The sequence below is a fragment of the Pinus tabuliformis genome, chromosome 2_2 (genome assembly GCF_031772625.1).
Source record: "Pinus tabuliformis cultivar Carrire ecotype Pingquan chromosome 2_2, CPIR1, whole genome shotgun sequence".
Classification (NCBI taxonomy): Eukaryota; Viridiplantae; Streptophyta; class Pinopsida; order Pinales; family Pinaceae; genus Pinus; species Pinus tabuliformis.
Window position 1 is genome coordinate 1,040,712,264 of NC_142300.1, and position 14,183 is coordinate 1,040,726,446.

Below are 14,183 nucleotides of genomic sequence, written 5' to 3' on the forward strand. Positions count from 1 at the left end.
CTGGTTCTTCCCCTTCTTCTTCTTCTTCTCCGGACACACAACTGCATAGTGTCCCATCTTCTGACAATTCCAACACTTCACCTTGGAATAGTCCTTCTGTGTGTTCCCCTGTTTACCTTTACCTTTTCCTTTGCCCCCAGCACCGCTTGTGGAAGGCTGCTTCTTCCCTTTGCCTTTCTTGCCTCCTGCCACCAGTGCTACGTCCTCATCCTGCTCAACTGGCTTGGCTGCCCCAAGCTGTCCTTTCTTGATCTCTGTCTGAATGCAATCATCCCAAAACCTCTCCCATGTGGGAAGGGTCTCACATGCACAAACCCCATCAGCAAAGTTCAACCATAAACGGGGGAGGCCATTCACTGCAATCCGCACCAACTCAGTGGGTGGAATGGCCTCTCCAATCGCTGCCAACTCATCTCTCACATTAGTAATCTTTGTGAGATATCCAGCTGCACTATCATTACCCATCTTAATGTTATTCAGCTTCTCCTTCAGGACCATTTTTCGGTTCTCATTGGTACTCTGGTAGAGATTGGACAATGTTGTCCACATCTCATGGGCATTGCTCTTTCCTCTCACATGAGGAATGCAATGGTCTTTGATTCCGTCTAGAATCAGCCTCTTACCCTTGTTGTTCTTTTTATTATAAGCTGTCAACTGAGTAGCATCAGTAGGCACAACAACAGGGTTCTGTGTGGTATGCACCATGATATCCCAGACTTCTGCCTCCTCAAAGATACTCTGCATTCTCTCCTTCCAAACGCTGTAATTTGTATGCCCATCCAGCCTATCCTCTACCCTCAATCCCAATGACATCCTGCTGTCCTAAAACTGAAAAATAGCACTGTTGTGGTAAAGATAAAACTGTTGTTTATGAAAAATCAGCTTGCTGGAATTTTCTGAGTGAAAAAAACAGCAGCTGTAATTTTTCCTTTTGCTGTCCCAAACTGCCCTTCAGCACTCAAGCTCTGATACCATGTAGAAATTTCTGTTTTCCCACCCCGGTTTTCAGTTTCACCTTATTTCTCCCATGTAGTTAAATGCCCTTTCCCATAACCATACATTTAACAAGCTGAAAAATAAATATTGTTGAAAACACAAATTCTGGAAATTTTACAGAACGCTGGAAATTGCAGAAATAAAAATCAGCAGTAATAAACAGTCTTTAAAACACATTTAAACACTGAGATTTTTGGTCAACTTGACCCTGGAAAAACCCCCTACAACTCTTGGGGAAAACCAGTTTGAGAGCTCTTCTTTATTTCTGGAAAATACCTTTTTACAGTGAGAAAATTTTCAGCAAAAAATCAGCAAAACAAATTTTTCCAGCAAGCAAACTTATCTGTTTTTCAGCTAACAGACAATCTGGAAAATGCGTTGTACGAGCTGTACGGACCGTACGGGCTGTACGGGCAGACCTCGAAATTTGTGCAGAAAATCGCCTCCTCGATATTCGTGCCTGAAAATCAGTTTTTCCCTGTTTGCTCACAAAAATCTGCCTTTTTTCTGCTTGTTCTTTGAGCTGTACGGATTTGCTTAAGTGCTGCCTTGGTATGTGTGCCAAACTGCTGCCTCTTTCTCCTCCTTGCCCAAAAATCTCCCTTGCTCTCTTGCTCTCCTTCTCCCAATCTGCTCATGAAAAAATGAATGATCTTTTCCTCCTTTTCCTCCCTTAACCCAACCCTAAGTGACTTTTGGGTGATCCCTAAATCCAATGGCTGAAATAGATTTAGATCAATGGCTGAGATTAAATGCTCATTTAAATCTCACTTTCTATTTTTTAATTCACCCCACTTTAATAAAGACCCACTTAGTCATTTATTTCCAAAGTCACTTTTCCTTTCTAATTTTTCATTGACTTTATAAAAGTCACTTTAAAATTAGACTTAGTAACTTTATCACTTAAAGTCACTTTTAAATTAGATTTAACTTTATAAAAAATTATAAAGTTACTTTAGGAGAAAAAATTAAATTCTTTTGGACACTTTTCCCTAGGCCAAAGATCAAAGCCTAAGGGAACCACCTGTCCTCCGGTACCAAATTTCAACACATAATTGAGAATTAAAACTTTATTAGCCCAAGAAAAATTCCAATTCCTCTATGTACATTTGAATTTAATGTAATTACAAACTTTCAAAAGTTAAACAAAATCTCTTGGCATCCTACAAACGTACAAAATGCATTAGCATTGTCCTCTCCAATAAGTTGATATGAGAGCAATTCAATTTTAGTTGTACCATATATTATAAAATTTGGGCAGATTCCATTGTTAATATAGAGATTCGTGAGGGTCCCTTGCTACATTTTTTCGTTACTTGAAGCACAAGAAGACTTATCTACACCTAGTTCCACTACATTGATCATTTCCTTCTCCCAGCATATTTTGACAAATGAAGGCTACACCTTGTTGATATTGCAATCATGGATACAAGGAGTTGTAGGTTGGTGAGACTATGCCCCCTCTCTCATTCTGTTAAGAAACTACCCACATTGATTAGAAGCTCCCTGAGACAACTTGTTCAAACATTCAAATTTGATGTGGGACCATTTCCCAAGTCTACATAAAGTAGTTAGGGGTCCAACACTAGGCTTCTCCCATCGGCCTCAAAAGCTAACAAAGCTTCAACAGGGAACACCAATTGAGAATGGTGTAATATTCACACATGACCATGACAATCTTATATTGTGCAATCTTCACATGTGACCATGACAATCTTATGTTGTGCCATTAATGCATTTTGTGTGGCAATAATTATGGCTAAGGCCATCATGTACTCAAAAACTAGGTAATGATTAACATTGACTTAGTCGAGCTTGATATGTAAGCTCAACAACCTCTTTGGGGTTGTGCCCTACTTATGTGGGTCCATAAGCCATCTTGGGATGGTCCACTACTCGAGTTGTGTACAAATACTAAATTCAAACCTCATTTGCAATATCGTCGTCCAAGATCATGCAGTCTTTTGTTCATTCTTTAACCTACGAGCATCAATCTTTTATATTAAGCTAAGTTACCGAATCTGGCACAAGGGGGTCCAGGATCTGAAGATCTGCTTGGATCCGTGCAGGAAACGGCCATGTGCCGAATCACGATTTGTTGGAAATGGATCCCGTGTTGAGGAAACGAATCCCGCAAAAGGGAAACGAATCCCACAAGGAAATCCAACACTGCCATGGATTTCAACCTAATTGCAATGTGATTTTTAGATTTTAGGTTTCGTTTGGTGGTTAATACAATGAATTATAACCTAGTTGCATTATTCCACGAATTTGTCAATCGCAACCTGCTCAATTTCAGATAGCAACAGAGACGTTTTAGACAGCGACACACAATTATTCGCCAGGCAAAACGCAAAAGCAACACGACTGTTATAAACCATTGTCACATCTGGTCAATAGGCCTACAAATCAATCCACATCTGTGAACATGTTTTCATCATCCCTACACAAAGCCCTAAGCATGACCTTTCCAAAAGTATGAGTTTCTGGGATTAATTGCTCAAAATCAATTTTTTTAGCCCCAACACCCCCTTCGTTTAGTGTTGGTTGCTCCCTTCTGCACCAGCACTAGTTGCTCCTTGTCGAGGGTGCACTGATTCTAGAAATTCAGTAAAATTAAAAAGATTTTTGAAGCTTCCTCTTCGAGAAGCTTGCAGGGGTTGTTTTAACCATTTACTCTGGATAAGAAGCTCAAGTCCTATTTGATCCTGCCTTGGAGACTTCACCTCTTATCCCTTGAACTCATCCTCCCATCATAAGTGGATCTCAAGCTCATTATGGTAAATCCTAAACTACCATCCCTCTCCTATAAATTCACTGCCATCCATAACATCAAGGTTGGCTTTTGGAGACTGATCATGCCCTCATGCTGCTGCCTTGAATCTAAGAGTCATCATATTCATGCATTAAGGTGATATTAAGGTGTGCTTTGTGACAAAGACAAGTCAACTTGGGGGGATCTCTCCAAGATCAGCTACTATTCTTGGTTGTAAACTCTCTCCCATTTCTATTAATACAAAGAGTATCTTGTTTTCCTATATGTTTTTGATGAGTTTTTTCCTATATGTGCTAGATGATGTTTATGTAGCTCTTGTTGATGATCCCATTTCTCGTAGTGGTGAATCAATGATGAGTTTGATCAGTGATTTGTAGTAGGGCAGTGGCCCAATAACTTGTAGCATTGTTTTTGAATTCTAGAGGCCACTTACAGCCTCGTTGATTATGTATTCTCTTGTTGATGTGTATTGCACTCTGACATTTTTATATCTTCAACCTTACATGGTATATAGAGGAGAAAACTTTGCATATTATGTCTCTATCGGCTTGAATCATGGTTTTAAATCTTAAAAATATTTTTTCATTAAAAATTAATTATTTCAAGTATTTTTTAATGACCAGTTCATTGAGATCTGACCAGTCTGGTTTTTCTGGTTCTGGTTCAAAAACCGGTTTGATAGGTCGACCAGGTCAATCACCGGTTCCGTTTTTTAAAACTATGGTTCAAACCAGGCAAGTATGGCTTATGCTGCCATACCCCACAAGAGCCTGGGCAAAGGAAGACAACAGAAACCCCAGCCCCAAAAAGAAAAGGTTGCAGCCCAGCCTCGCAGTCAAAAGCTCTAAGAATTACTAAGAGTTTTTCTGCCAGGCACACAGCCTCCATCATCAAGAAGATAAATAATCTGGAAGACAATGTTTGCCAAAAGAGAGGTCACCTGCAGTCAGATAGTCAATGAGGAGCTAGCTAAGATAGTGTCTGACAAAGGGGTCTCTAGAAACAAGGTTACCTGATGTTCACGTGGCACACCAAGAAGATGATTGCCTGCAAATTGACAGACAACCATAACAGGGTAATCCTATCCTGGAACACATGTTGGACACTCTTCAGCTATTCAACAACAAATATGACTCCCTTCTCAATGCAATTCAGAGACAAGGGGGTTCAGAACAAGGACATGCTTCAGAGGACTCAACAGCCACAGAGGAAGACTCCATGCACCAAGCTGGAAGCAACACAAAGCAGCCCATAGAAGGACGCTTGACCATAGGCTTTCCTGGTCTGTCTCTCATGTTTATATATTCTGGTACTTGTCCTAGGAGGCTTCATGGGGCAATGAGACTGCCCATGCAATATTCTGCTCGACTCTATGCTTTACTGTTAAGTATTTGAGAGGTTGACCATGTTTCACTAGGTTAAGATCTTCCACTGACTGTAAATTGCACTGTATATATGAATAGATAAATCCATTCTTACCCAAAAAACTAGTTATAGTCCAATCATAAGCACTGACAGATATATTGTGACAATCAACAGATAGTTGACTACAGTGTTCGTTATGACCATAGTTCATGTGCCAGTTCTAACAAAATGAAAAAGTTTTAAGTGCCACTAGATCAATACCCTTACAATAACATAAAATAGTATATCTTTGTCAGCAATTTTGATCGATGCTGTTCTTGTGGCTACTGGATACATTCCAGCTGTGCAACAGTGTCAAACATGCTACGAGTGCTGCTGATTCAATGTGTAAGTAATAGCATGATATGGTTAGAAACTCTCCAAGGCCTATTTCATCATGTAGATCAATCTAAAGACAAAAAGCCTGTTCTTGATTACGGTCATAAATTTCTCATTTTTCAGCATTGGCATGGGCCGATGTTATGTGCTTTACATTGTGTAACAGTGAAAAAATAGATTGAAAAGCTACTAGTAACTTGTGCTTCCAGGTTCCTGTCATAGCATCTAAAATCAACTCTGTCGTATTAAACTGTTACAATATGAAGCTTCATCATGGCCTTCAATGGAATCCTAAAAGTGTCCATGAATGAAAAGAACATCAAATTAAAAGATGGGATTTTATTTTTAAGTTAATTTGCTGGCAAAAACAGACCCTATAAATGCTATTGACATGGACAGCATCACATCCCAAGCATAAAAAAATAGCATTTGAATGGCCTCCTGAATTCTGCTATGGCCTGACAGATTCTCTGAATTTGTCATTAATTATCTAGGAGGAAAGGGGAATCAATGTAGGATAGCCACCCAGACCAAATGGATAATTATTAATTTCAAACACTAGAAGTCTGAATACATTCCTACCAGAGTCACAACTTCCTCTCTCAATCTGATTTCTATGCTCCATGACAAAAAAGCATACAAGCTATTCTGCAGAAGCTCCATCTGAAAACTGCCCGTTTCTGGAACTTCACAAAAGCACAGAAACCATGCCTCAAAAGGCACACAACCATTGCTGAGGCTTCCTTGTGTCAAGTCAATGGGCCAAACATGTTTCCAGAAAAGTGAACAGGAATTTTACAAAACTATATTATTGGCCACTTTTGGCTAGCAAAGCCACATATGAAAGTGACAATGCAAATCGAAATCAATTCAGAAACGAATGGCCATTCGTAGCAGACATTGAAACTTATCCAGTCTTGACTCTTCACAGACCCTCACAGACCCTAACTGCTTATATCCGGTCATGGTCCTGGAAAGGCCACTTGCCTTTGTCCCTGGAAATAAAGACTTCGGTGTCTTTTCCATTTGAATATATACTTCGAAGAACCTTCAAGCCTGTGTGGAAAAAAAAATATATCACATCTGCTAGAAGTGAAGAACTCAAAACTGCAGTCAACCACGCAGGATGAGAAAGACAGTAATTAGACCCTCCTTAGTTAGGGGAGTAGTATTCTTGGCAACATATTACAGAATAATCAATAAATGTAAGTTGCACAGTAAAATTTCCAGATTAAGGGAGGCCATTCAAGGAGTTTACATCCTTGCATCATTGCAGAAAGACAAACTTGTCATTCAGATAGCCAGCCAACTTGGACATTAAGAATTTAAAATACATCATCAATCATCAGTACTATTCTGGAGAAGTTGTAGGAAGTTAATGTAACTAATCATGTACAGAAACTCCTATAGTTGCCCACGGATCCACCAAGGATAGTGTTTCATGCAGTTATTGCGTCATGACCATTCATCGAACCGGTAGAGCCCAAAGATGTGAAGCAGACTGGAACCAGTGAAAACAGACTAAAAACCAGTCAACCAAAAAATACATAAATATATGGATTTTGAAAAAAACATATATATTCATGTGCATCCATATGAATCCAAAACATTATACAAAAATATGCAAAGTTTCTCACATATATAACAAAGGTGCATATAACCAAAATAGCACCAAGTGCAATCCATCTCTAAACCAAAAATACATCAATAAAAAGGCTCTAGATGGCCTCTAGAGTCCAAAAAAGTATGCTACAACAAATACCTACATATCATCAAAATCATTGCTTACATTGAGATCTTCATCATCAATATCACCCTCTAAGCATTAAAAAAACGAGTTGTCTTTAGTGTGACTTTTTGGAAGCATTTCCAGTGGGTTTCTCCGGTCTAATTTCTCTAAAATCTGGCAGGAATTTATTGAAATCACAAGTTTGATGGGTGACCGCTGCAGTGTGCACAATCGAAGTGCCCTAGGGGTTTTTCAGGGTGCTAAATCCATATATACAGTCAAAAAACCAGTTTAAATAACACAAATCAAGATTTCACCTCAAATTTTTCCGCCAAATTCCGGCACCAGAAAGTCCAAAAAGTCGCACTAAAGACAACTCCTTAAAAAAATTTAGAAAAAGCTTAACACGTCAAATCAAGAGTTTGTTTGAGCGAAGTGTACATTTCTACCTGGGTCATGACAAAGGAGTTCAACATAGTGCCACCAACATCGAGTACATAGAGAGCTTGATGCTCTTCATTAAATGTTAGTTCCATACCCTCATACATGACAAGCTCCAATGGACAAGTTGCACACCCCCAATCCTAAAATCCTGAAAACTGTTAAGTACGTTGGATTTTGAGTAGGTTCAACATTCTACTTTCTCCATATGAATCCAATAAGGTTGGAACTACTCTCAAACATCCAGAAACAATTATTGGTAATGTTAAAAATGATAGTTGAATATTAGGCTGCCCACCCATATATTATTGCTTTATATATATATATTGAATTTCAATGGTCCTCTAAGTCACATGACACGAGGATACGAGACACGGAGGACAAGTAAATACAAGAATTCGACACGAGACACATCAACCCCGGAAACAGGACACAAAGGACACGTTTTATATATATATATAACACTGAAATATAGTATTAGTTTTTATTAATTTACTACATCAATGATGTTCATTGCTCACAGTTCATTGTTCATTCTTAAATCTTCATGTTATTAACTTATTAAACAGATTGACAATAAAATCAAGGATCTCAACAGGGGCATTCTGCGTATTGCACATATGACATCAGACACTAATATTTTCTTTCTCGGCAATTCTAGCTCTCTTGTTGACTAGTATATGAATCTGACTTACTCAAGTTGCACATCCTGGAAAATGTGGGCAATTGCAAGACAGACTCAACTAGGTAGAGCCCTATATATTTAAGTCAACTCTCTGTAGCCATTGAAATTTGCAATTAAAACAATACAATGGCTATATATGCATGCTTTCTTCATTGATCAAACTTGGAGATATGCAGGGAGTCAAAAAATATTTTGAAGAGTGGGAATTCAATGGCCTAAGTTATGATATCAGAGTGCCCAATGTACTAATTGATGCCTATATCACAAAAGGAATGATTGAAAAGGCAGGCCGCAGAGTCTTTCTTGAACATGTTTTAGAAAAAGGAGGAAAACCAAATTTCAAAACATGGGAAATGTTTGTGGAAACATGGCAAATGTTTGTGGATGGATATTTTGAGAACAAGCAAATGAATCAAGCTATAGAAACCATGAAGAAAGCTATTTCAAAAGTTAAAAAATGTGAATGGCACCCATCACCTAAAAAGGCTCTTGAATACATTGATAGAAATTATATAGATATGGGCGTATGGAATACAAGAAAATGTTGACCTGGTCCCCACACACTCAAAAACAAGAAATTTAAGCCCCAAACCACGAGCTCCAAACCATGAACACTATTTTCCAAGACCCAGGTCGATGTGAAGTTGACAGTTGGGAATTGCTAGAAGAACTTCCAACACAACACAACAACGACTCCAACGAGCAAACAATGACCAAGTTCCAACACAACAACGACTCCAATGAGCTTTAACGGTGAAAAATGACCGAAAAAACTAGAAAAATGAACCATGTGCAGGCTTTATGAGTGACCTTTTGTGGGACACATGTCCTAAGGAGCAAAAACGATAGGGCATATTTTTGCCACGTCGAAAACGCATGTCACGATTGGAGGACACGATAAAAAACGTTTTGGACACGTTTTAGGTCGTATTTCGTGTCCGACATGTGAAATACGAGACACATGACCCTGAGGGACGTGTCCTGTGACTTAGATGGTCCTTAGTCACATTGTACCAATGTTACTAGACTCAAAATCGGCAAGGCAAAAGGGCGAAGTGTTTTAATCGGATCAGGAAAAAATCAGTGAATTCAATAAATACAAATTTACACATTGAATAAAATAAAAAAAAATAAAAAATAAAATAGAATAAAAGAAAAATCAAAAAATAAAAACATTTTTATCTTTATTCAATAAAGCCATGTTCAAACAATGCATAATATCAATAGATGTCCAATATATCATGAGCACACACCGAAGCTAACGCTGGAGCACACTATGCCTCTATTACCTTCTCGGCGTATGAGTTGCGGGCCTGAGCAGTGAGAAGTGAGTTACAAACCGTGTTTAATTTTTAGCCTAACTAAACCACGCAAAGAACAATGCAGCAACCCTGAAAGTTAAAACCCATGCTCACTGAGTCGAGGGCTGAAAATCACCTCAATCACCTGAATCGCTATTAATCGGTGAGTCGCGAGTCAAACTTGGTCAACACAAGTTTGACTCGCCCAAAGTTGAATCAGATTGTCCGAGGGCCTGGCAGAGTTGGACTCGCGATGGAGACTCATGTTTCACTGCATTGTACAAAACCAGTTAGTTCTATATGGAACCATCCGGTTCAGTGAATAAAGGCTGGTTTGGTGGAACCAGTCGGTTCAGTACCAGACCAGCCTTTTCTGGTCTGTGGCACCGGTTTGGACCAGGTTTTGCTCAAAAAAAGTCAGACCCGCCAATTCAGTCCACTCCCTTCTGGTTCTTATAACACTGGTCATTACAAAATGCTCATATACCATAACCTGATTGAAAGAGATGAACAGGCCCATCCCTCTCTGTACTTTACAAATACAAGGAGCAGGTGTTTGACCATATTCTGTCATAGCGTTGCTGCTAATGCATTTATAGATGTTGATAGTATTGGTCAATCAACAATATTAATTAATTCCTCCCAGATTGGATGGCAAGAACCCTTTCCAAGTAAAAGGTAAACCAACAGGCAAGTTTTTTTCGTATAATTTGCCTGGATGTATCTTATGAGCAATTTACCATTGTGCCACTATGACTAGTCTCTATAAGTGTCTAAAATTGGGTAGAAAGCTTCATCATGAAATATGGAACTCACCGGAAAGTTTGACTTGTGCTTCTTAGAGCTTCTAGAATATGAAATGTGACAAAATTTGGAGATCTTATGCCAGGAAATTGAAGATAAGCATCCTTGAAGACAAGCATTTCAGGCTGTAATCAACATTATATCAGAACGATATTGGAGACTTGGTTATCATGGGGCATCAGAAAAACCCTGGTACAGTTGGAGCAGGTGGAGTGCTTTTGGCCTTAAAAGGAGTGCCATAGTCCATTGTCGAAGAGGATTCCAAGTTAATAACAGATACATCTAATGGAAGTAACACGCTTCATCATGTAGCAATAGAGGATTTTGTTATGAAGGCTCAATTGGCTGCATTAAGGTTTGAGCAAATTAGCTTGGTCACATTTATACCAATGAGAATTAATTGGCAAACTAATTTGTGAAAGCTTGCTTTTGTTAAGGATAGAGCTGATGGGAATTTCTGTTCTATTTTGCCATTTTGGTGTTTAAATTTCTGTTCTATTTTTCCATTTTGGTCTTCTTGTAGAAAATGTAATTCAAAGCCTCTAAATGAACTTTAGATAGTACACTGTCCTTTAAATGTACAAATGCAAAACTTTTTCACATGTTCATAGAACTTTAGTGGACCTCTGCATAGGCAAGGTAGTGCTAAACCAAACCTTGAATTGTACATTTTAAAATTTTGATCATTAATAGAACTCTTACGCACCCTTTCCAAAAGAAAAAGTCGTAAGACCATGAAAATACTAGCATATCAATTTCTTGTCTGTCAGGATGTCATATAGCAACAAGTTGGAATGCTTGCCGTAATCCTGAGCAAAATTCAACACCCAGCAGGCAAACTCCCCATGATAATGGGGTTGACCAAATATTTCAAGCTGTAGCCAGTGTTAATGCCACAAAACTAACTCATGTGATAATGATGGTAAGAGGTTAAATGTGGGTCCACTGTGCTGATGCAGCCTTCTATGCAGATGAGGCCAGGAGAAGTCCTGGACGACTTTGACATAAAAGATACCTCTCAGTCACAGCTTCATAGACAAAGTCTTCTGGTTTTAAAGACGACCTTGTAAGGAGCTTTGCACCCTCTCCAGTCAAAACTTGTCAAAAAAAATCACTTTTAACTAATCAAAAAAATCATTTTTACACCACAAAACAATTTTACTAATGCAACGAGTTCCTTATAGTTGTTGAAAAAGAGGAAGGAAAGAACATTCAAAGGGGAATCTTACCCATGGTAAGTATGGTGCAGTAAATGTGAAAAGACCAAGGAAACTCATATGGACAAAAGGATTGCGTTTACTCCACACGTAAACCTGCAATTTCAATAAGAAGTTATGTAACTTACTTGAACTACATACAACAGTAAAACCCATCCATTGTAGATACCTGAATTAAATGAGAAGGAATTCTCTTTGCCAGCTGTGGCATATTATGTTAAAACAAGGCAAGCCAGACAGAAATTCCATGTTTAATTACTGAACTTCGCTTTTGATAGAACTTGCAGTAAGAACATACTCTAAACCAAAAATATGTAAATGAAAATAATGCCAGAAAAATTGAACAAACCATCATAAACGTCAAAGAGTTGCTAAGAAATAAGATTTTGGAAAAAGACTCCGAAAGATATGGGATCATGCCGCCCGTTAAAACGACTGCAGTTAGCACGGTTCCTCCAAATAACAGCATATAGAAGAAGTCTGCAGTCCTTCCCCTGAAGGAGTTCTCTTCAAGGAGTTTGCAATACCGAGCCAGGAAAAACATGTGGAACAGAAAGTCCAAATCTGTGGGAAAAAAATAATTTCTGAGTGTTTTCTGCACATCTTGATAAGTATACAATAAGCAAAAAACCACAAAATATAGCATTAACAATTATCCATGTGTCCAAACATTGAAATCAAATCTATGAAGTTCCCTAAACATTTACAGAAAACTAACTTTTCCAAGTTACTAAATTGTAAATATACCCATTTCTAAAAAAATTCACTAGCTTGGATGTAATTCTGAAACCCTGTGTAATATATGTTGCTTTCAAGTGATTGCTTCAACAGATGTAATTTATTAACATAATATAGACAAACCTAAAATAAAAAAGGAGAAGAAAAAAAAACATGTACCTGCTTATCACTGTCAATATTGTCCATCTCTATGATAAATAAAAATACCCATTTCTATAGAACATCACCAGCATGGAGATGATTCAAAATTCTTCAGTGACCTACATGGGCCTTTGAGCATCAATCAACAAAGTTTGGTACCATAATATATGACAAGTCTTGAATATGCCATACATAGAAAGAAGAAACATGTTTTCCCGGTTTTTACAAAAACAAATTAGCTGCTAAATGTTTACAACCAGGCCAACAAAGTTGGTGACCTAAGGTTATGTTAGGGATTACAGGGCTTCCTAGCTAAAATGTACACCTAGACACCCCAGTTATGCTTGTTGGGCAATTTCACTAATGACAAGGCAAAGCCAGGACTAGCCTGAATTTATCTTGCCTGATCTCAACTCTGAACTTTCCATCCACCTGCTGGTTGGCTCGGTTCAAAGTCTTTTTTGGTCAAAGAAGTCCATCAGAAACTCAATTTAAAAAACCCTATAGAGTCAAGACCCCAATGAGAGTTCAATCCAATTCTGCACCCAAAACCCAGGAATACGGGAATCAATCTTCCAGAGGTCAGAGAACTTCACACAGAAAGTTCGGTATCTATTATCACTCAGATCTACTCCATGCAAACCTAAGCAACAACTAATTAGCCCAAGGTCACCACTAATTTCTCCTGCATTCAAATTGGATTTGTGCTTTTTCAGTAATGGGGGGCATCCCTAATGTTCATGCACTATCAATCACTTACAGAAATCTGCATAATTAGTGTGAAAGATCATACATAAAATAATTGCCCTTGATATACATGCAAGCAACAAAAGGACATAAGATATTTATAATTAAATAATATAATAGAATTCCAATTCATGCCACTGAAAATGAAAAAAGGAAATAAGGTGAATGTGTGCTTTAAATGATCAATACAATCAAAGTAAAGGCACTTGGGCCACCCACACCACTGCACAAAACAAGATGATTGAAACATTGAATTGGAAAAGTGCAAAGAATATGCATTGTCAAACTCTATCATTGTATTAATCAAAAGATTGTATGCATCATATAGACAAAATACAAGACTGGCTGCAATATTATGCTCTGCACAGAGTGTAGGGAGCTATAAAAAAGGACATGGAAGAAAAAAGGTTGTCTGCTCACTGTAAATCTCTGCCTAAACAATGCCATTTTCCCTGCTTTTATAACTCCCTAAACTCCCAGCAAAGGAGGCAGCCTGCTCATGCAAAATAACGTAGGCAGTTAGGTGGCTGTAATTAGTGAAGTGAACTGTTGAAGTAACCACATAACAGCCACTAAGGAGGGGATCGACCTTCTCCCTAAATAACTCACTGATGCACTCCCCCAAATGCCATAAATAATTCATACTGTTTACTCAAGACAAGTGACTTTTTTTCCTCTCAAATAAAACTTCGAAATCGGCAGCCTATTTCAAATAATAATTTTTCCTCCCTCATGCACAATAATCAAGAAATTCACCCTCTAAAAATAATTATTTCCCAATAAATTAGTAAAAATTAGATATTCAAGTGAGGCGTCCTCCCTGGCCAAAAGTAAATGACAAGTCATCGACTGAAAATAGAACTAA

The 14,183-nt window shown here is 38.2% G+C and overlaps 1 protein-coding gene across 1 annotated transcript in view; it reads right to left on the bottom strand.

The window, feature by feature from the left end:
- The window catches only part of LOC149196930 (derlin-2.1-like), a 119,399-nt gene that overhangs the window by 25,619 nt on the left and 79,597 nt on the right, over positions 1-14,183 (bottom strand). Inside the window, exons 3-4 of the mRNA XM_089405684.1 lie at positions 12,042-12,256; positions 11,705-11,788 (exon numbers count right to left, since the gene is read on the bottom strand). Of these exons, the coding sequence (XP_089261810.1) occupies positions 11,705-11,788; positions 12,042-12,256 (299 nt within the window). The remainder of the gene's footprint in view (positions 1-11,704; positions 11,789-12,041; positions 12,257-14,183) is intronic.